We start from the raw sequence: 25,650 nt of genomic DNA, 5'->3' as shown, positions 1-25,650 counted from the left end.
ATGAAATTTGCTCCAATACTTCTTAACGTTAGGGGAGCCCTTAGGCCTGGAATAGGACATTTACCGGTCAATACTTTGAGATGTGAGATTGTGCTCAATTGAAAATCTCAACCAACCATTATTCCCATTAATTATAAGATGATTCAATTAATTCGGCTTCGGTTACTTAATTAATATAATTTAATTTAAACAACAACGAGTCAAGTCTTTTAAAAATAGGCTGTATTTTCTTATAACTTATTAGGCCTTCTCTGTAAATCTAGATTTAGAATCTGTGATAGATTTAATTAAATCTTGCAAAATAACTGTTAAATACTCTCCAGAGCCTACTCAGATTTTATTTATTTACCCTTTCAAAATTTTAAAGTGACCTACTAATAAGATCTGATTAATTTGTATTTGGTTTTATTTTGGCATTTTCTAGAACTGGTGTCCCTTTCATCGTTCAGTCAGATTTTGAAAATGGAATGTAGATTAAGACAGTCAATTGGTATCCTATAAAACAGTTATTGTTTGTCTGTGCTATTAATATAAACGCGAAAAAAAGTCTGTATTTTAGTATGTCACGACTACGTCACTAAACCGAATTTTATAAAATTTGTCATAAAGTAAGCCACAAGGAAGGGATATTTTTAACACCTGACGGTCAATATCAAATCCTGAATGAAAACGAATATTTTATACAAAATCAAGTAGAACGATTATATTGTATTTTTATGATTTTTATAAATGGTATTATTGTACGTAGTCACTAGTAACTAAATTTTTGCAAGGTGGCTGCTGAAAATCAGCGATCAAACCCTTGTAAATGCTCAGGTGGACCCTTGCCGACATCAGCTGGATAGCTATCTTATCCGTGAAATCATACTACTGTTAAAGATAAAATAAAAAGATATATATATTTTCAATTATATTTATTTTTTTAAATCAATGATCAAGATGGATTCTCAATGACCGTATAAATATTATGGAATCAATTGATGGTTGAAGTCTGGTAATGTGTCAAGATCAACCTTTTTATGCACTAGTCTTGGTAAATGTACATTGTCGTAATGTACCAAGCTCAAGAGACATACTTTTTTTAAATTAAAATTAAATCATTCGTACAAATGTTTTTTACTGACAATAAAAAAATGATATGACCGCAATGTTCAGGAATAATGAAGCTGTTTACTAGTGAAAATATTTTTTGAATTTGATCATTAGTTCTGAATCTTATTTACATAAAATACAAACAAATTTTCGTGACTTATAATACACTATACCCTTCTCTGAAAAGATTGTATCTTGTTTTATAACTTCTATATAACTATATATTGGTTTAGCTGAGAATTATAAAGTTAATGAAAATGAAATTATTTATTAGTAAAGGTAAATTATGATATGTTTAATTCTCAAGCATAATATAAATTGTAACAATTTTGTAAATTGTAATAAACAAAATTGTTACAATTTAACAATGAATTAATTGTATATATATGATATACATCAGAATAACACATAGGCTACAATTTATAATGATTTTATGCAATTCGGTCATAATATAGCGATACATATAAAGTACCCTACCCTAGTCTATTATATGTATATAACATATAATAGAAGTATTAAGCCACACTTTGATATCAACAAGTTACTGAAACGTATTCATGCGTTATTGTGCTATTTCAACTAAGAGCCACACATTCTACTTGTGCGCCTCACTAATGAGATCATTATGAGCCGATGAGCCATTTAGGCACAAATAAACGATATTAACCTACATTCAAATAATATTACACGATGTAAAAAACCGAGATGGCCCAGTGGTTAGAACGCGTGCATCTTAACCGATGGTTGCGGGTTCAAACCCAGGCAAGCACTGCTGAATATTGTGTATATTGGTTATTGTGTTGTTATATTATAATGTGCTTAATTTGTGATTATAATTCATCTCGTGCTCAGCGGTGAAGAAAAACATCGTGAAGAAACCTGCATGTGTCTTATTTCATAGAAATTCTGCCACATGTGTATTCCACCAACTCGCATTGGAACAGCATGGTGAAATATGTACCAAACCTTCTCCTTACAGGGAGAACTTCTTCTCAGTATCAACTTTTATTAATCATTACATAATATAAACAAAGTCGCTTAGTACTTTCATGCCCCTATGCATGCTTAGGTCTTTATAATTACGCAACTGATTTTGATGCAATTTTTTTAATAGATATATGATTCTAGAGGATTTTTTTTTGTATATAATACATGGACAATGAAATAAAGAAATATTGTCAATGTTAGAATTTCTAATATGATGTCGTTAATAAACAAATTTTATAGTATACTTAGTATCAGAATTGCATCCGTGTAAAACCGGGATGTGTCTCTAGTTTAATTATTAATAAAAGGTTCTTGAAAGTTGAAATAATCTCTAGAAATGATATTGCAATATTATTCAATTAGAGTATGCTTTGTCAGTTTCTGACCGCAGCTGCGAGAGATAGGATGTCAGTTAATTTAGGGTTGAAAATTGCGATAGGTGTGTCCCAAAAGGACCTCCCGAGAGTAAAGATGTCTTCGCTGTAGGAAACGATCCGATTTTACATTATATTAACTTCTTTTAAAAGTAACATTTGATAAAGAATTTAGCAGTTTCGTTATTCTATATAAAGTGGATTAGCTTAATTTTTTAATCTGTACTGATATTATAAATGTGAAAGTCTTTGTCTGACTGTTGCCTTTTCACGACCAAAGCAACGAATCTAATTTGATGAAATTTTGTATGCAGCAAACTTGAACTTTAAGAAAGGTCATTGGCCTCTAAAACACGAGCGAAGCCGTGGGCAACAACTATGTACTTATGAATATTTGTGAAACAATCCAATGCACATTAACTATTAGCAACATTTATAATAATAATAATAAATAATAAATATGAGACAACATCACATACATTACTCGGATCCCAATGTAAGTAGCTAAAGCACTTGTGTTATGGAAAATCAGAAGTAACGACGGTACCACAAACACCCAGACCCAAGAAAACATAGAAAACTAATGATAATCTACATTGATCGGCCGGGAATCGAACCCGGGGCCTCGGAGTGGCGTACCCATGAATCGAGTGGTGTGTACTCCGGTTTTCATGGGTCGTCATGGGAGGTCGTCAGGTTTATATGTTTTAAATCATAAATATGCTAAACCATAATTGGCTTTTTTTATTTTTTTTTAACAAACGGTGAATTACTAAGCTAATAAACTCAAAGTTAAGATGTCATCACAAGGCACGGATGAAGGTCTCTTAATACGTTTTGCTTAATTAACATTATTCTGTTAATTAACTTTACCACATAGTCAACGACTCTTGAAATTAAAACAGCTTCGCACCTGAGGCTTAAATGAGTTGATAACTCAAATATGAATGTATCATTTTCATTTTGTAAAACCCATATTTATTTTTTATAAGATATATGTAGCTACCGTTAAAATATTTCTATAATAGTACATGTTATGAAACAAAGTGCCCGGCGGCATCTGTCTGTATATATGTTCGCAATAAACTCCAAACCTACTGAACAGATTTTCATGCGGTTTTCTTTAATTGATAGAGTGATTCATGAGGAAGGTTTATGTATATCATTTATTAAGATTTTTGTGTAAATAAGTTGAAATAGAACGACGATTGTAAAACGTGTCGGAAAAAATCAAGTTGTTAGGGAGTTTTCATCAGAAACGCTGTCTAATCCCTTTGAAATACAATAAAACAATGTATCGGAAGAATATTACTTATGTCCATCCGTAGGAAGGCTCGTTTCAAATTATGAGGAACAGATGAAACTCATAAAAGCCTGCACTATATACTCTTGATAAGAAACCAATTAATCGAGTAATTTTCTTGGAAGTTACGCAAGACCATTTGTTTAGATGCCACCCATATACATATTCTATCACTGTGCATAAACAGGTGTTTAATACTTTTGGGCTTCGCTTTAAAGGTTGGGTGAGCTAATGGAACTACAGGTACTAGGGATATATCATGGTTTAGTTTCCAAGGTTGGTGGCACATTGACGATGCAAAGAATAGTTAATATTTCTTACAGCGTCATTGTCTATGGGTGATGGTGACCACTTACCATCAGGTGGCCCATATGCTTGTCCGCCAACCTATAACATAAAAAAACTCGAGCCAATCGATCTATCTATTTCAAGAAGACAGACCGTTGGTCCGTACCTGATACGTGACACTTGGGTTTCACACACATTACCAGTTTTTTTTTAACGCGTGCATCTTTACCGATGATTTCGGGTTCAAACCCAGGCATGCACCACTATATATATGTGCTTAATTTGTGTTCATATTTCATCTCGTGCTCGGCGGTGACGGAATACATCGTGAGGAAACCTGCATGTGTCTAATTTCATCGAAATTCAGACACATGTGCATCCCACCAACCCGAATTGGAATAGCAAGGTGGAATATGTTTCAAAGCCTCTCCTTAATGGGACAGGGGGCCTTAGCCCAGCTGTGGGAAATTTACCATGCAGTTAATTTACTTTACTTATTCTTTACAAAAAACTTTTTTTTACTACATAAACTCTAGTAGCTAGTCGATATACAATTATTCTAAGTCATTATTTGGTTTCGATATTTTCGTACTAATTACTAAATTCATAATTACATTGTTAAAATCCTTAGAAATTACAAAAAATAAATACACATAATCTCTGTAATATATTCGTTGTGACGTAAAAAGGTAACATGTGCAAAAGTCTTTTGACGATATTAAACCTTATTAATTTGTACAGAGAAACATTTTTAAGGGGATTAATGTTTCTTTATCTTAGAAACTCATCAGACCCTTTGCATTACGGATTCGTCACGAAAAAAGATCTTTTGTATGTTAAGTTTTCGTTACATATTCAGAGTCGTTTTGAGGGTACGACTGTGTTAGGGGTAAATGTTGTTACGAATCCCATAAGGCTCTTTCATTTACATTATTTTAACATACGATTTATCGATCTATATAGTTTTTATGTTGTATAATTATGTACTATATTTTTCTGTAATTTGAAAAATGTTATTTTTATAGTTAGTCTCAAAATGCAGTATCACATTACAAAATATGTATTAAAATAAAAATTATTAATTAAATCATTAACTGTACACACAGTTACTGTATTAATCATAACCGCGTAGAACGACGGCAAGAATGGTACTAGCACCACACTGTTCCAATGCGGGTTGGTCATGTGTATTCCACATGTGGCAGAATTTCTATGAAATTATACACATGCAAGTTTCCGCACGATGTTTTCTTAACTGCCGAGCAAGAGATGAATTGTAAACACAAATTAAGCACATGAATATTCAGTGGTGCTTGCCTGGGTTTGAACCTACGATTAGCAGTTAAGCTGCACGCGTTCTAACCACTGGGCCGTATCGGATATTATTAATAATTCCTAGTAGTATCGAATGACAAAAAAAATTTTATTAAGTGGGACTCTCTAGCCTTTTTAAAGTTACAAGTTTGATGCACTTATATGGTCATGGAAATTATTTAAATAACTCTAACAACCAGAAACAGAAAACCTTTTATTGTTTTACTTTCATTTTTAACTGTAACCTTTCGTTCTCGTTTTGAGGTTATCCAGTAGAGAATGTAGTTAAGCTCGCCTTCTGTTCAATTTTTGTTTTGCAATGAAGTTTAAAAATAAATTTAATAAACTGGAACGACTTGAAAATTTCGCAATTCGGTTTATTTTCGTACTCCGAAAACATTACGTAATATGTCCATATACGTACCGGAAGTTACATTACTGTATTACATACTTCAGAGGTGTCCTTTACTTGTATTATCGATTTTTTAGACGATAAAAAAGCGTGGAGTTAATACCTGTTGACTTCCAAGCAGGTTATATTAATTTAAATAATTATATTTAAATAATATGACTTTGTATTTTTTAAATTTTAAAAAAGAGGAACTACTGAGTTTCTTGCCGGTTTTTCTCGGTAGAATCTACTTTTCCAGCCGGCGGTAGCTTCACTTAATTGTAAAATGACGATTCAAAAGTGCTTGTAAAAGCCTACTTGAATAAAGTTTATTTTGATTTGATTTTTAATCTACATAAATCGATATTTATATTTGTTTTACATAATCCGGTAAATCCGTGCCTTCTGTTATATTTCAACTTCCATGAAATGTTCGATCCAATTTCAAAATTAGAAAAACTTAAAAGTTATAATAACTTTAAACTTAAAAGTTATAAAAACTATATTAATATATAATTAAATTGCAGCTCTCTAAAAAAGAAGCTTAACTGATAATCTCAAACATTCCTAAATAACCTATTTGGTCTTTGATCCGCGATTTTAACCGACCTGAATTTGGTGCTCGGAACATTCGAGAATCTTCGAGATTCTTTTAAAATCGAAATAAAATTCCAAACGAAATTTCAATCTCAAACTACCCCTGTACATATTACACGGATTACCCTGTCATTCTAGTCAAAACAATGAAATAAATTATACAGATACAACTATGATCCTAAAGAAAGTCGTTACGTCACATCACGTGAAGCGAAATTGCACTTTAATGCAAGGTGTTAGAGTATGTCGTTGTTCGATAACGTATCGAACGATAGGGTTGTCGCAATTTGTAGGCATACATTTTTAATAATTCATTTCATATAAAAAAAAAAAAATATTTGATATTAATAAAATTACTAATATATAATGTAACTGAATTACATGTTTAAGAGTGACTACTGAATTCCTTGCAAGTTCTTCTTAAAAACGACAATCTGAAGTTTTATCTTGAAGTATCAAAAATACATGGTGTATACATAAATAAAATGTATTTTAATTTTATATGTTTGTATACATGTTTATGTAGGAACGTGTTACTAAAATAAGTACTACAGGAATATTTATTTTATTCCTTGAAGACGAAAAATATCAAAGCTTTGCATTCTGCATTTCCTACATTCTATTCGAATTTTGGTCACGTGACTCAGACAGGTCGACATGAAACTCTGTCGTAATGTTCGGAGAAATAAATAAGATCGCGGTTAAAAACCAAAGAATTTAATGTACGTATGTTACAGATATCATACAAAATTTAATTCTTATAAAACCAAGTTGGATTCGCGCGCGGGTCCCGTACAACAAAATACTTAAATATATAACACTGACATATCAGCAATGTTTTTAATTTTTTTTTCAACTTTTGCTAAAAGATAATACTCCTTGTTTTTATTAACACCATTACACACATTACTCTGATCCGAATGTAAGTAGCTAAAGCAATTGTTCTATGGAAAATCAGAAGTAAAAACGGCACCACAAACACCCAGATCCAAGACAACATAGAAAAGTAATTAACTTTTTCTACATTGACTCTGCTGGGCATTGAACCCAGGAACTCCGAGTGGCCATGAATACCGTTGTACACATCTTGACCATGGAGGTCGTCGCTTCTCCCAAGATTTTATGATTCTAGGTCAACGACAAGTACCCTATAGGTTTTGATTCCCTTTACGTATATAAAGGAAACGAGACATAAACGGCCATATCTTTTGATTGCTAGACTCGAGAGGTTTGATTTTCTCTCAGCTTCAAGGGTCCCGCAGATTTCCACTTTATACATATACGTGTGAGAAACTTGCCTAATCGGATTGTCAGACGGAAGATTGAATAGATATACGGAATCCTAAAAACTTAAATAGATAATCCTTATTAAAGATAACAATAATTATTAATAATTTCATTCAGGTTTACGATAGTTCCGATCAATCAATAAATTTTCCACAGTCAAAGAACGTTAAAACGAGGATAGACCATATTAACAACAGCCTATAAATCTCCCACTGCAGTGCTAAGTCCTCCTCTTTTGACGAGAAAGTTTAGAACATATTCCACCAATTCCAATGCAACCCGCGTTGGGATACACAGGTGGCAGAATGTTTATGAAATCAGACAAATGCTAGTTTCCTCACGATGTTTTCCTTCACCGACGAGCACGAGATGAATAATAAACATAAGTTTCAATAATGTGTTTTCCCGAGTTTGAACCAGCAGACATCGGCATATTATACGGCACGCATTCTAACCACTGGGCCATCTCGGCTCAATCCGCATTTGTTGAAAAATATTTGTTTTATCCGAGCAGAGCTGGGTGTTCATCTATCATATAGATAATAACCTGTCAGCCGTCTTGCGTAAATCATCAACTCGCATCCAGGTCCTGCCAACCGTGCCCTTGGCAGGAGCTGGATGCGAGTAGCCCAAGAACGATCACAGTGGCGTGTAATGGGACAGGCCTAAAACCAGGCCTAAGTCCAGCAGTGAACGAGAATGGGCTAATTGATTGATTGATAGATAATAACATGCACATTCCCATTTCTAACACGTACAATTAATACAAATCAAATCAAATCAAAATAAACTTTATTCAAGTAGGCTTTTATAAGCACTTTTGAATCGTCATTTTACAATTAAGTGAAGCTACCTAATTATACAAAAACACCTGTCTCAATAAAGTAACAGCAATTCCATCAAAATAGAACAGAAAACCAATTAGGAAACAGACATTGTGACTACCAAGCTACATTGGCTCATTTATTTTTCATCTTCATTTATCAAGACTACTTATCCTGATGAGAATGATATGAGAGGGACGATAATTGTTCGGAGAATAGATCTACGGTCAAAACTAATCAATCCAAGAACACAAAGAGAGCGTTACATCTCAAGCGTATGGGAATCCCTTCAGGCGTCAATAGGTTAATATATTAATTAACTCGCTGTGTCCGCGACTTTGTAAGCGTTTGAATTTAACAGAAAAAAAATGTAGCCTAATTTATTCCTTATTATATCAGTTATCTGCCAGTTAAAGTCCCGTCAAAATCGGTCCAGCCTTTCCAGAGATTAGCCGTGACAAATATACAGACAAAAATTGTAATAAAATGTTATTTTAAAGTAAAAAGGGCTATTTTAATATTACAAACAGACACTCCAATTTTATTATATGTATAGATTAACGACTTCATTTCTATTTAATTAGTATTGATTAATTATCTCATTGGTCTTGTGTCTAGAATTTAAATACATATTAGTATATTGCTGTACATATAGTCCTAAGTTTGAATCTAGGATTGAGTTTATATACAGTGCGTACTTTCGGCTCTTTCTGTTTGAAACGACTTGACCCGTATTGACGAGACTATCACAAGCAGATAGCTCATGTAATAAGGAGTAACTTAGGCTACTTTAAATACGTAATAAGTTACTATTAAATCACTATTGAATCAAACTAAAAGGTAATTGTTTAGGTCGCAACCTAAACAATTACCTTTTAGTTTGATTCAAATGCGCACTAAATCGCAGGCACAGCTAGTTTAACATAAACATGTGATTATGTTAGTAAACAGATCCATAAAATATCATTATAATTAAGAAAATATGGCTCTTCGGTGCATAATTCAGGATATATTAATTTAAATAATTGTATTAACTAACATGACTTTGTATTTTTTGTTAAAAAAGAGTAGCTACTGAGTTTCTTGCCGGTTCTTCTCGGTAGAATCTACTTTCCGAATCGGTGGTAGCTTCACTTAATTGTAAAATAACGATTCAAAAGTGTTTGTAAAAGCCTACTTGAATAAACTTTATGTTAATTTTGATATTATATTGGTCAATATATAATATACTTATGTAATCGTAAATATTTGTTATTCCTCATTTGTTGACTTTGAAAATTTTCAGTTACCAAAGCATTTTATACTTCTACCAAAGTAACTTCTACTTTCAAATATCCTTATATAATAGTTTAGACTTCTTATATTATTACCGAAGATCATCCTAACATTATAAGATATTAAAACCCAATACACGTGTTCATAATAACACTATTTCCTCTTCGTTTGGACTTCTACATCCCAAGTCGAGACAATTACGATGCTATAGAAATCCAGACGGAACGTCGTAAACAAAATCATGTCATACGGGAATGTACAGTCGGTTTAAGAAAAGTTTCATCACTTTAAGATCTATTTTCGTGTGCTCAGTATTAGCGATAATCTGCTTTCCGATCGAGAATGACAATCGTCGCAATAATTTGATGTTTAGTTTCAAAATGTACTAAGAGTTTAAGACTTGTTAAAGGAATGAATTTGAAAACAGACGAATGTTTTCTTACTCTGACTGTACATGTTACAGTTAGATTTCTTCTCGGTCAAAACTTATTACGACCGGGTACGGGAAAGGGAAAACGTGCTGTTATTAATATTAACCCTATGTGTTTACATAGGTTATTGTTTTGTTCCTGTTAACGTGTAATTTGGGAAAAGACTGATACACTTAATATCCTTGTACTAATACTACACATAACTGGTTGGCAAAGACACCGTTCATAAACGTTTTTTTATTTAATTATAAATATGAGTTACGAATTATTTTTGTTGTGTGGTATCCCTAAACTAGAAACTTGCTTAGTAGTGTTTGATATTACAATCAGTGTATTACTATGTGAATGAAAGGAATTTGATTTGATTTGGATATTGCACATCATATATAATTACAATTTTATTTGGAAGATTGAAAATAAATCGGTTTAAAGTCAGGAATCAATCTTGCCAATTTATTATTATAAATTTATATGTTTCAGTTTTTATATACTTTCTATATGGTAGATAGGCACATGTGAGATTTACATACGATCGCGAATCATTCAACCGAATTCGTTGTGTTTATTCCAAACACACTTCATATAAAACAAATTTGCTTGCATATATGTTGAAATATAAAAATTACTGACCTCAAACTTGCTGGTATTCGGGTTCATATCCAGAAGCGAATACGACGCCACGCGGTCGCCATTACCGTTGATTATTACTTCCCCAGTTATGCCTGGAAACAAATAATATATAAAGTCAAATATAAGAAACGAGTTCAGTGGAAATAACTCAATTCCAACCAGTAGTTGCGAATTCGAATCCTTATCAAATATAATATAATATATATATTACGTCATGACTATTAATATGAATGTACCATTGCATAATAATATTATTATTCATTAAAAGAGTACTTTTTAGAAAGTAACGCCTGGAGTTAGGCTAAGGTTCCATCATAGGACACTAATTACTATAAATTGCACATTTACAACAGCATTGTAAATCTGTTCATTTAAAAAAAGCAATTATGCGAGTTTCTTGCCGTTTCTTCTCGCGAGAAGCTGCTTTCCGAAACGGTGGTAGTATTTAATTGTTGACGATTCAAAAACGCTTCATTGTGAAGTTTACTTGAATAAAATTGATTTGATTTAAATATAGACTCCGAAGCGGTAACATATATGCGGACTTTCTGGAAAATGTGCCATCTAATGGTAAGTGGTTACTAGCTCGTAGACATTAGTTCTTAAAGTATTAATCATACCTCCAATCTTTTAAATAAACATTTCTTTCTTTCTTTCTTTCTTTCAATCACCAATGCGCACAAATTTTTGGACTAAAATCTTATGTGCCTGTAAATTGGCTCCATCACCCTTGAAGCCGAAACCAATTAATCGTATTTTTGCGCCAAATAGCAGGTATAAGGATTGCCATTTGGCGGTTGAATATGTGCCCAAATAGTTGCACGAAGCCCTACCACCAAGTACTTATAGAATCGCAAATCAAAGGTTTAATACCCTTAATTAATGTAAACGTAAATTAATTACGATTTGACTAATAGCAAAATTCATTTGATAGACGAATATTTTACAATTAAAGAATAAATAGACAAAACAAAAGTAATTAATCTTAATTTAAAAAATATATATACTAAAAATAAAAGTTAAAACAAAAACAATATGGACAGGTGAAAAGGATCTTAATCAAAAATCACGGTTTCAAATACAGACAAAAGAATTACATCCATTTACTTTTAAAATTACAAGACAAAATTAAAAAAAAAACATCGTAAGCAAATCTTCATTTGTCGGACGAATAATCGAATAGCTTTTGTTTAATACGATAGTACTTTGCCTAATGATCGTAATAGTCCATAAATCTAGCGACTATTCCGACTATAGGATGTTAATTGTGAAGCATTATATCGAACCATATCACATCTGAGTCGGTATCATCCACTCATTAGATATTCCTCCGCCAAAATGTCAGTAAATCCTTATTATTGTTGTGTTCCGTTTTCAAGAGACAGTGAGCCAGTGTAACTAAAGGTATAAGGAATAAACAGCTTAGCTCTCAAGCTATCTTTTATAGGCTTTCAAGGGTAAGGAATACATTTATTATAGCGCTGATGTATATCGTAGAAAATGACCACTTACCATCAGTGTATTTGCACGCCAACCACTTTATTAATAAAAAACCTCTCTAATAGGAATTTGCCTCTCCCTTTTAACGGATTTTTATGTGAATCTTAAAAGAACTTTATTGGATAATCAAGGTGATATAATACGCATGTGTTCGAAGTAATTTCGACAAATGTACCAACGCTCCCATCTCGGTCGATGAAATAATTCCCGAAATCTATTCCATAAATGAATTTCTCGTTGTGTAATATTTACGCCCTGTTACTTTCTGAGCCTCTTATTTATCGCCCGTTTCTGTCTCGAATATGCTCTCAATAAATTTAGCAGATCTATTCAGCGGTAGGTTGTCGAAACAGACTGATTCGGAATCAATTCCTACTCAATATCAAAGTTTGAACTAAAAGAAAGAAACTTTTTTACTATACAGTAATTCGAAAAAAATATATATATTTAAAAATGGAACATAAAGTCAAAGCTGATTATATAAAAAAAGTCAATTCAGATGTGTTTTTGGTTATTTAATTCAAATTCGTTTAAATCTGTAATGAGCGAGTTAGTATAATCACATTATATTACATGGAAATAGTTAATATTTCATACAGTTCCTAAATTCCAGTTACATTGACCTTTCAGGCAAAATTTCTCATCTGTTTTTTCATTCAATTAAAAAAAATCAGAATAATTAAAATAACTGTTGTTAGATCTAGTATTGAAATTTACTGTTATAATATCATGTAACTGTAACAGTATCAACTACAAATCATATCATATAAACAATCAACGGCATGTACACGATTTGTATCAACATTTTTCAAGAAAACTTAAGTCATGTAACGATCGTTTTAGAACCTAAGTTCTACTAAAAATAATCAGTAAGTTCAATCTTCATATCACTGTTGTGATGTTCCAATTCGTTTTACGGTTTCAATAAAACATTATCATTAAATCTATACCGAATAAATCCTTCGAAGTATTTTATATACATTTTATTCATGTTATTTGACGAATAAAAATTTTATTGATCGTAAAGCGCCTAATAAACAATAGATATCAACATAGCGATATCAGTTTGAGTTATGTTAATAGAGAATTTACGACGACATATTTATAAAACAATTTTATACAAAGAACCGAGATGGCCCAGTGGTTAGAACACGTGCTTCTTAACCGATGATTTCGGGTTCAAACCCAAGCAAGCACCACTATATATATGTGCTTAATTTGTGTTTATAATTCATCTCGTGCTCGGCGTTGAAGGAAAACCTGCATGTGTCTAATTTCATTGAAATTCTGCCACATGTGGATTCCACTAACCCGCATTGGAACAGCGTGGTGGAATATGTTCCAAGCCCTCTCCTTAATGGGAGAGGAGGCCATTAGCCCAGTAGTAGGAAATTTACAGGCTGTTACTTTACTTTTTACTTTATATACATTTATACACTGTCGGAATATTTTGGGTCTTATTTGTAATGATAACCAATTTTATTCAAAATCAAAATACTTCCTATTATATATTTTGAATCGTCGTTATAGAATTAAATTAAGTTTAAATCTACCACCGGTTTTAAATGTCAATTCTACCGTTAAAAGCAGGCAAAAAACTTAACAATATTTATTTTTCAAAGAATTTATTGTAATTAGCATAAAATTGATACCTCCCGCCTATATATAAACCAAAACTATTTTTAGCCTGATATGTTAATGGTTTTATAGTTAATTATGCAGTCGTATTAATTGATAAAGTTAATAATATCATCAGCTGAATTTTATTGTGGAAACCATATAACAACATTGCTCCAAAAAGGTTTTATTGATACAGCAAAGTCGATGAAGTCACAATCATTATCTTATTTTTGAAGGCATTGCTATTGATTCTAATAAAATACTAAATAATGTTGTAAATATATCGTGACGTAACAGTAAATATCCTTATTCTGTCAAAAATATCCCAAAAACAAGTCTTTTGTTTTTAGATTTTAAGAGGCTTGGACCATTTAATGTATTATGGCTGAGATTGCTAGGCAAAGACATAATTTTATCTTAATAAAGAAGGGTAAGGATAGATCTGAAGTAATAGACATAATTTCATTTGATATGTAAAGGATTTCCTAAAGACATTTTTCTTCAAATTCGAGCACGAATTCAGAACTTATAAACTCAGTGGTGCTAGAGCCTTATCAGGTAACATTCTCGTATTTTATCCAATGGAACATCTCCGCTCCCCGATGTAAATTCTTGGCATTTTAAGAGGATTACTGCATTTGCATTGCAAATCTTAGTCGGCCATGGGATCTTAAACGGCTGTAATAACTTTGACTCGCTCTCAATCAAACTTGTTCATAGCATTGCAAAATAGTTCCGCTCCAAGGTAAAACATCTGATAAATGATTGATGTATACATTTTAAAATTATAACAGATCTAACACTTGTCTATATCTATATCTTGTTTTTGCCACATCTCGTCTTTTATTATAATTATTTTATAACGGACGCACTGCTCCTAGTTGTCCTTCATTCCAAATTTAAACTTTCTAGACTTAAGAGTTTTAGAAGTGTCTTATTAAGTAAATCTGGACAAACGATTTAATAAGATTTCTTGAAAATATTTCGAGTTGTGTGTACAGCGGTTGTCATGGCTCCGCCACTCCGAGGTCCCGGGTTCGATTCCCGGCCAAGTGGATGTAGAAAAAGTTGATTAATTTTCACAGTCGTTACTGATTTTTCATGAGACAAGCGCTTTACCTACTTTTGTGATGTTGTCAAATATTTATTTATTTACTTATTTATTAGAATACTTGTCTTAACGAATATTGTTTCCAATTATTATTAATAACATATTGAAGTAAATGCTTCTATGTAATATGTATATAGGAAGAAAGTATGCAACAAACTTGCAAGTGATTGATGATGATTTTAATTAAAAACAAGAAAGGTCGCCTTAAAAATTTAAAAGAAAACATTACAAAATTTGTAATAGAAACACGTACTCGTTATACTTGTCTCCTTAAACTCGCAAACAATCGTATTAATGTCACGCTTTATAACAAGAAAGATGAAAAATAAAATAAAGTTCATAAAACGGAGAATTTTAGCTGTGTAGAATTTTTCGTTACAAATGTGAACACAGCTTAGTAAAGTAAAGTAACAGCCTGGAAATTTCCCACTGCTGGGCTAAGGCCTCCTCTCCCATTAAGGAGATGGTTTGGAACATATTCCACCACGCTGTTCCAATGCGGGTTGATGGAATGCACATGTGGCAGAATTTCGATGAAATTAGACACATGCAGGTTTCCTCACGATGTTTTCCTTCACCGCCGAGCACGAGTTGAATTATAGTCACACACTGAGCTCATGAATATTCAGTTGGGCTAACCTTTGTTTGTACCCGCAATCATGGGTTTAGATGAACGCGTTCTAACCACTGGACCATCTCGGCTCTATATGTTTCGTTAAATATGATGAAAAAAATTAAGATACCGATAAACGTAGGGGGGCTCGCTTGGCTAATCTCAAAGTTTCTTTGAGGTGTCGTATTTATACGAGGTTCAACAAACCTTGAAATGTTCTGTTCCACATGTTTCTGATGACCGCCGCTCCGTCCAGCTGTCCCCTGGGGTCATCGGCCTGTCTCAAAGTATCGTTAAGCGCCAACGCGTAAAGGAGAACAGCATCGTAGAACGCAGCTACGAATGTGGATACCACTTCGCCTTTGCCGAATGTGTAATTATACTTTGTTTCTGCTAGTTCTTTGACCTATAAATGAAAAATATATTAGATATAACTATTAATATACAAAATATACACCTTTATTGTTTAACTTGTGGTTATATTTATCAGTAAAGGTGGAAAAAAATTAGGAAATATTTACTCAATATCGCAATCACCCAAGCAAACTTTGTTAATCTAATACAAAAAATTTCGTTTATCATAAAAGCTTTAATTGATGACTTATCTATTTAGTTTGACAATATTGTTATACAGATTGCATGTAATTACGTTGTAACTATGTGTAAATGAAAGCATAATTATATGTATCTGTCAGTCTGTTTAGAAAATTTGTATGATATTTAATAAATTGCCCATTTCGTTAGTATGATAAACTACTATGACACAAATTTAAAAATGTTTTTCATTTAAAAACGTTTTTCTATCTGGTTTTATTGTCGCGGTAGATGGTACCTGGTACGACCAACATCAGTACCCATATATTGTGTGTATAACTTATTATTTACAACAGAATATATAATTTTGTGTTCCGATTTGAAGGGTCTGAGTAAGAAATACAGGTAAAAACAGAACAGCTTACTTCCCAAGATTGGTGGCGATTAATATTTCTTACAGTACCATTGTCCAAATTCTGTAATGACCAATTACCATCAGGTAGCCCATTTGCTTTGCAAAAGTAACAATTTTTTGCTCTTTTCTTATTTAAAAGCATATTTTGAACTTAGTGTGAAAGACAAAAATAATTATCTTAAAACTCACCGTGTTTAGACCAATCGTTACTACCTTCCCTTTTGAGAAGGGTTTTCTTTAATAAATAAAATTTTAACAAAAAGAAAAACCGACTTCAAACAAAACACTATTTTAAAACAAATGAATATGCACGAAAAAGTAATAAAAATAATTGCGTATTCAACATATTTTTTTGAGTCTTCCTAAGTTAAATGAAATTAAAAATATTAGACTACTTAAAAGTCGATTAACGATTATATCATGTAGTTATAGTTATTGGTATATTTGGAGCCGGTGTCAGCCACGGTGCCCTTGCCCCAACAATCAAAAGAAAGAAGCGATACGAGCCCCTTGATTGATCCAGTATATTATTGTGTAAAAGGTAATTTGTAAAAAACATATTTGTTAAAGTATTCTCGTATTGTTTTTTGATAGATATACTGTAGGGTTTTATTGGCTGACACCGACTCCAAATATAACAATAATTATAACTACATGATATAATCGTTAATCGACTTTTAAGTAGTCTAATATTTTTAATTTCATTTAACTTAGGAAGACTCAAAAAAATATGTTGAATACGCAATTATTTTTATTACTTTTTCGTGCATATTCATTTGTTTTAAAATAGTGTTTTGTTTGAAGTCGGTTTTTCTTTTTGTTAAAATTTTATTTATTTTTTGATTTTAAGTGAAGCTGATGTTGACTAACTAATTTTTTTTAATATGGATAGATTAAGCGTTCCGTTTATATGAGTCAGAAACTACTTCGAGGACAATTTCAAAGGAAACTTGCGAATAAAGCAAAAATAGACTTTCGAAAATGCGGATTTAATACGTTACGCGGCGTAAACTACAAGGATCCCTCGAAAGAGCTGTAATCGAACTCAGCAAAAAAACTTTGAAAAAGACCAACTATATTTCGTACATCATATGACATCACATCACATACACAAAATTTGATTAAAGATAGTAAGAAATTCTGCCCCATATCGCACCCTAACTGCGAGCCGTATAGGAGTTCCATCACTACATAGTATAAAACAAAGTCGCTTTCTCTGTCCCTATATCTTTAAATCTACGCAACGGATTTTGATGCGGTTTTTTTTAAAAGATAGTGTGATTCAAGGGGAAAGTTTGTGTATATAATACATGAACAATATAGTAAAGAAACACTGATAATTTTAGAAGTTTGCGATGTGATGTCGTATATAAACAAATTCTGTAGTATATTTAGTATCAGTATTGCACCCGTGCGAAGCCGGGGTGGGTAGCTAGTTGATTATAATATTCGACTATGATAATTACATAAACATAACCACATTACGGAAGGTGACTCAAATATCCAAATAACCTATAAATAAAAGATTTGACCGAGTATCGCTAACGTGCTCCTCAGAATTGTTCCGTTCCCTTCCGTTCCGTTACTTTGTCATGGATCCTGTGCTCAGAACCTTACCAAACTTTCACCAAATTACCCTTGAAGTATATATTTTATAATAAAAAAAGAATTATCAAAATTGGTTAACGTGATTTTCAGTTATTCAACTATTTGTCGCGCATATACATAATGCAAATTTAAGACTTATGTCGTTTTCACATGGATAACATCATCGGAAAAAAAAATTAAAAAAATGGGACCCCACGGGAAGCACTACCTTTCAAACAAAAAAAAAATTATCAAAATCGGTCCACCCAGTGAAAAGTTATGAGGTAACAAACAAAAAAAAAAAAAAAAAAAAAAAAAAAAAAAAAAAAATACAGACGAATTGATAACCTCCTCCTTTTGGAAGTCGGTTGAAAAAACATTTTATTTAAAACTTAAAGCAGGTGGGTAGAAAGTTTTACATCAGAGACTTTCAGAAATATTTATTTTTAGCTCGAAAACTGACGTTTGATTAAAATTGTTTGTCACTTTTGAGTTTATAGAAGATTATTAATAATATATTGTTAGAAGATGCTTTAATAATCTTAAAGTTCAAACTTACAAAGACCTTTATTAAGAATCTAAATCAGGTCCCTTCAAAGGAATAGTCGAATAGAATGATGAATAAAATGTTAATTGAACTCTGTTGAAAATAGGATAGTCTTTTACAAGCGAAAATACTTATATAGCGTCTTTAGTTCAGGAAGTAAACGCAAACTCTCAAGCTTGAGGTTACAATAAGTACTATGAGACAAGACACAGGAGCAACAGGAACTTACGAGAGTAAATTGTTCTTAACCTCTCCTTTGTGCACAAACAATGTAATTAGTATACATACGATCAACGTTTACACAGACACACAATAATGAAAAACTTTATTTCTGGTTGAATTAATATACGGATAACTGCATTGGTATTCTGGCATATTTTTCTCATTTTGTATTTACCGCTAACCCTATAGTAATTTGTATATTTACGTATTGGGGGAAGAAGTATGGTAGCATATTTTCAGAAGATATTTGAGCTAATTGGTTGATATTGGTGTCACGTGACCCAAAGCCATTGGTGACAAATTGCGGCCTAAACGGGTTTTATTGTATTCAAAAAATGGAATTATAAATGTACCTGATCAGAAAATTCTAAATATTCTTTCTTCTCTGGCGCAGGACTGGTAACAGTGAGGACAGCACTATACGCCCGTCTCGCTCGCTCATTTCTTTCGTCTGTATCCCCTTCAACCTTCCAGGGTTCTTTGGACGAAGCTGACGCCAAGCTATAGAAAAATATTAGGGTAAATTTAAATTCTGTTTTTTTTATTATGGGTATAAACAGTCGAGATGGTCCAGTGGGGAGAACGCGTGCATTTTAACAGATAATTGCGGGTTCAAACCCAGGTAGTGTATATAATTCATCTCGTGCTCGGCGATGAATAAAAACATCGTGAATAAACCTGCATGTGTCTTATTCCATAGAAATTTTGTCACATGTGTATTCCACTAACCCGCATTGGAACATCGTGGTGGAATATGTTCCAAACCTTCTCCTCAAAAAAGAAAGGAGGCCTTAATGCAACAGTGGGCACTTTACAGGCTGTTGCTAGATATACCATAAGTGGATAAAATACTTACTTAGAAAATAGTTCGATATTGAAGAAGACGTATTCTCCCGAGGAAACCATATTCAGATCCTCAGCTGCCAGCATTATCTCGCGTACAATATTCGGATTAGCGCACACCACCACAACTGTGAATAAAGTTTTATAATAAAAAATTACAGTTATCCCATAAACAACACAATTTAATAAATAAAAAAGGACTGTGATTAAAAAAACAAATTTAATTTTTTTTTAATTTTAATAGTTTATTATTGATTTAGTGATCAAAAATCATTGTGTGTGTTTACAAATACATTTTAAAAGTAATAATTAAGAATGCCTAGCTATGTCCGGTCAGCCATTATGTCGTTCTCTGTCTTGCTCACTCTTATGCGTATGTGTATCTCACTCTCAAAGATAACATGCGCTGCCCAGCCAATGAGATGCATTTCACTGTTACGTTCACTCATGTCATGTCATATGTTAATAATGTTCTTAAATTATGTCAAATAACACTTTATAAGTCAGTACTATATATTTCTTTAGTGTTTGTTACATTTATTTAATAATATTTAATAAGAATAATTTTAATAAATATTTAAGGAAAATTCATAAATAGTACATTTTGATACAACACTTCAAATATTTTAATTGCTAATTGTGTAATATTTAAATTCTGTAATACTGGGATCTTGATTTCACCATCTTTATTCAGGACTCCTTAAGATATATTGGACCAGTGTTATTTAGTTGAGTGTAATATAAACAATTGATATTATTTTGACTTATAAAAAATATATTGATATAGAAAGGAACAAAATTTGTACTATTTTAGAGTCTGTATAAAATAACGGGGTAAGTGCAAGTAGAAATCGCGCATTGAGAGCATCCATAACTACAACTATAATTAATTGCTTCTAGCTAAATAACATGATTATAGTTCCGCAGAAAGAATCCTATAGATTTTGATATGATTGACGTGCGATTTGCTTTAAGTTTTAAAGAAAACAAGAATACTTTGATCACCTTATTTTAAAGAATATGTAAAGGTATCATGCTGAAAGAAAAGATATGGCTGTATAGTACAGTACAGCCATATCTTTTGTTTGTGTAGTTTTAGAGGTTTGATTTTATCGCAGATTTTAGCGATCATATAAATGGTATTTAGTATTAATTTCAGCATGATACCTTTACATATTCTTTAAAAGAAGGTGATCAAAGTATTCTTGTTTTCTTTAAAACTTAACACATCTGTAACATAACACACATATCTATTTTATTTTCTTAGATATAACACATAAATGAGGCACTAAATCCAAAGAAATTTATCTTCCACAGAAACAGTACGTAGGTTGATTAGCTTGTGATATAAAAACTCGAACCCTTTTATAGAATGGCAGGCTAATCTTATGCCTTTGAGTAAATTTGACTAGATAATAATAGATAAGATACAACCCTGTCTGGGACAGGCCATCCTGAATCAGAAGGGTATTTTAATATACATATAAAAACTCTTTACAAGAGTAACAGTCGTATGTAAATTCAAAACTAATAACCAAAAAATATATTGGTACATTAGGCGTTTTATTCAATTATATATAAATAAGCCTGGAATTTGTTAATGAAAAATATTAGACTACTTAAAAGTCGATTAACGATTATATCATGTAGTTATAATTATTGGTATATTTGGAGTCGGTGTCAGCCAATAAAACCCTACAGTATATCTATCAAAAAACAATACGAGAATACTTTGATAAATATGTTTTTTACAAATTACCTTTTACACAATAATATACTGGATCAATCAACGGACTTCTTTCTTTTGATTGTTGGGGCAAGGGCACCGTGGCTGACACCGGCTCCAAATATACCAATAACTATAACTACATGATATAATCGTTAATCGACTTTTAAGTAGTCTAATATTTTTCATTTCATTTAACTTAGGAAGACTCTAAAAAATATGTTGAATACGCAATTATTTTTATTACTTTTTCGTGCATATTCATTTGTTTTAAAATAGTGTTTTGTTTGAAGTCGATTTTTCTTTTTGTTAAAATTTTATTTATATATGTAAGAATGACTCCTTATAATAGCTATTTAAAGTTTTTTTAACCAAATGTAAATACATACATATAATACGACACAATTTAGATGTAACATCGGCAAATTAAATAAAACCGATTACTGCCGATTTATACAACCAATAGAAATAGCTCCCTATCGCGCCATTCGAAGCTATTCGTCGCTATAGATTCTTGCATCAATTCAACCCGAGATATCAAGTGCATGTAAATCGACGTGTCAAATTGACAAATATAATAGGTCATACGATATTACGAGTTATTACGTTTGTGTAAAGATCATATTCACAAAATAAATTAAATATTGATAATAATTTGGATGAGCGTACTTAATTCGGATGTGATCGGTTTTACGAATTTTGCCGATGCTACATAAGTTGTGTCGTACTATATATGCTTATTTTTCGAACGGTATTATTAGTTACATTTCAACCTTTCATAACAAATTCGTTGGGTACATAATAATGCATAGATTGCTACCCTGATAAGCTTGTTGCCCAAGGGGTTCCGATCCTATTCGCAACTATCGCTAGACGACTGGTATACTTCTATAGTTGTTCGGATAATATTATTTTTCAATATCGAAATAGAATGATTCTTCAACCAAATAAAAAAAAATCGAATATAATATTTCGATATTTTTATCTTTACATGGTATAAAACAATGTCGCTTACCGCTGTCTGTCCCTATGTATGCTAAGATCTTTAAATTATGGAACGGATTGAGTTCTTTTAAATAGATAGAGTCATTCGAGAGAAAGGTTTTTGTATATAACATATGGACAGTATAATAAAGAAATGCTAACAATTTTAGAAGTTTCTAATGCGATGTCCCAAATAAACTAATTCATTAGTACATTTAGTATCAGCATCGCACCCGTGCAAAACCAGGGCGCTAGTAAGAGTAAAATTGTCATTTATACGTATACAAGAAGATTAAATCGAAGTCTTTGTTCAAACATTTCTTAAAACCTTTTTGGTAAAATAAAATAAAAAATCAAATTATTGAAATCGTTCGAAAATTAAATTCAAATTATTGTCGAAACGATTATTATTCGTTCGAACATTAATGAGTTTATAAATTCAAGGTCGCGCTAACGTGTATTGCTGTAAATATTGTTCGTAAATACTGCCAGCTATTATTAGCTATCATTAAAATACCGAAGTTGAAAATAGACGCGGAAGTCAATTATTTATATGAGATACCACAAAAGCAAATGGCTAATTAGTTAGATACATATTTTACAATCCAAATGCATGGATAGACAGTAATTAGATAATTATAATTTCGTTTGAAAATTACGTAGCTGTTAAATTTCATGTCGTCTCTTTCTAACTACCATTGGTTATTTTATGTCTCTTTCTATACATATAATAGCTCGCCCCATATAAACCATCAAATTTTATCGAAATTGGTTCAATCGCTTAAGAGGAGTTCAGTTACAAACACACGTACCGAATATGTTTATTTATATATAAAGAAAATTCGTTTTTCCTTTTATTGCTATATTTATGTTCTCATTATAAATTAAATATCTTTAGGCTTCCTGCCTATTCTTAAAACTCTCTTACTTAGTTTTATATATTTCCATAGTCTTAATTTTACAAAGCAAGCACTGATGAAGTAATTTAAGATCATTAGGTCATATCAAGTGTCAGACTGTAAGGTGCCAACGATCTTGACATGGGAAATTTAACTTTATTCCTTTTGACATAAGGTTCAATTCAAATTGTTTGGTTTGCTACGGTAATATTGCAATACCTTTAACATATTTCAAAATCACATTTGGCACGGGTTACTTTCCATTAGCATCTTCAGTTGGAAGATGTCTGACTAAACAATGTATTCACGCTATGTTACGTCTTTCTACTGAACAGCATTCACGAATTAGTATTTAACTGCAATCAACGGTATTTACAGTTGAGACTATATCTCAAACAAATGTAATTTAGATTAATAATATGAATGTTGTAGAAAATTAACAAGCAGAAGTTATACACTAGTTTTTATTTTTACCCAACTTAAATGTTACTATTCCGTGATTATAGCTGAATGTACTATAAAAATTCTCAACGGATGGGCTATCGAATGGGCTATGGAATCCTTTTAAGACCTCCTGAGGTTGGGTAAAGTGCTGTATAGTAATATAGATTTTTATATTTCGTGGCTTTTAATGCACATTACATAATATGGATGTCGTTTAAAATCTGAGGACGTTTATGAAATGACAATTGTAACTACAGTCACCAGGAATAGGACATTTTCCTCTTAAGGTAGGTAACCTAAATGCTAACTTGCACCAAGCTACTTGTCAATCACAAAAAATTAATAGAAATCTGGCTTTCAAGATAAGACGAATAGATGTCAAAATTGTTTGAAAATAAAAGAAACAAGAGTTGAGGCTCACTTTTACTATTTCTGTAATTATTATCAGATAATAGCGTGGAATAAATGTAACGAGATTTCTAGACTAAAGTCTAATATATTATTTTGATTGAATGACAAAGAATAATCACGAAAGTACATTCCAACTTAATGCAACGTTTGAAGAAGTAGTACTAATGTGTCGCCCGCGAAACTTGAAACCTATCATAGGTTTTCTTTTGATTTAATTTTATCATAAGTATCAAATCACTGTCTTACATTTGATAGAAAATGATGGAACTTTATTTTAGTTTAGTTAAAATTGGAGTATTTACGTATTTCATTTTTTTTTCGTATGCAGACGTAGTACCGCTCTCTAACCGGCCTTAAATTTCGCTGTCTAAAATAAACCGCTTGCTAAATCTTAACAATTTAGTAAATTGCATTCAAGAATCATCTTTATAATTATAATAATTTTTTGCACATCTACGGCAGCTCTTCAAAACGAGGCCATAGCCGATTTCTTTCGTCCCATAATCACTGGGACAAAAAATTGGCTGACGCTATTAATATATAAGATACCTATTATCCCCTCTTACTAAGTGTTCTTGGGGAGACGATAGTAGACTACGGGACCTGACCTAATTTCTCATCATAACGCTGTCATTACTTATTTGGTGGTAGCGCTTTGTGCAAGCCCGTCTAGGTAGGTACCACCCACTCATCAGTTATTCTTTCGGTTTGAAGGGTGAGTGAGCCAGTGTAACTACACGCACGGGACACGCAAGGGACATAGCATCTTAGTTCCCAAGGTCAGTGGCACATTAACGATGTTGGGAATAGTTAATATTTCTTACAGCTACATTATCTATAAAAAAACTCATTTGTTGGGCAATCGATTTAGACATTAATTATTTAACAAGGTGGAGTGACGACTTACGCAAGATGGCTAGCAGGAGCTGGATGCGAGTAGCCCAAGAACGATCACAGTGGCGTGCAATTGGAGAGGCCTATGACCAGCAGTGGACGAAAATGGGCTGATTGATTGATTGATTATTTAACCCTTTTTAAACACACATATATGTATAATATACTAGTATGATGATATTATTTGATTTATCGCGAAACTATGATATATTTCTTTCAAATGCATGAGCTAGTGTTAATAAAAGCACGAGATATAACAAGTTGGCAGTGCAATGGCAATTAAGTAAGTAAATTGCCAGTACAATGCCAATTCGATAAATAGACACGGCCTTGTGTTTATCGGTGGAAATTCTTTCATGTAATAAACGATGTAAGTCGTTAATAATATTGGAATAATTTATTTCTTTATTATTATATTAATTAAAGATCAAAAATTAAGATTCTGTTACTATTAACTTCGTATCTCATACGTGAAATGTTGTTAATCGAAAATGATACGGCATTTTG

At 32.1% G+C, this 25,650-nt stretch overlaps 1 protein-coding gene across 2 annotated transcripts in view; it reads right to left on the bottom strand.

Moving 5' to 3' along the window:
- Positions 1-25,650, bottom strand: part of LOC124538722 (atrial natriuretic peptide receptor 1) — a 355,202-nt gene that overhangs the window by 46,757 nt on the left and 282,795 nt on the right. For both annotated transcript variants that reach the window (XM_047115881.1, XM_047115880.1), the window contains 4 exons: positions 19,799-19,913; positions 19,296-19,443; positions 15,845-16,043; positions 10,794-10,885 (listed from right to left, as the gene is read on the bottom strand). In XM_047115881.1, the coding sequence (XP_046971837.1) occupies positions 10,794-10,885; positions 15,845-16,043; positions 19,296-19,443; positions 19,799-19,913 (554 nt within the window). The remainder of the gene's footprint in view (positions 1-10,793; positions 10,886-15,844; positions 16,044-19,295; positions 19,444-19,798; positions 19,914-25,650) is intronic.

The sequence above is a fragment of the Vanessa cardui genome, chromosome 21, assembly GCF_905220365.1.
Source record: "Vanessa cardui chromosome 21, ilVanCard2.1, whole genome shotgun sequence".
In the NCBI taxonomy this organism is placed as follows: domain Eukaryota; kingdom Metazoa; phylum Arthropoda; class Insecta; order Lepidoptera; family Nymphalidae; genus Vanessa; species Vanessa cardui.
The sequence above is the reverse complement of the archived record's forward strand: the minus strand, read 5'-3'. Positions and strand labels throughout refer to the sequence as shown.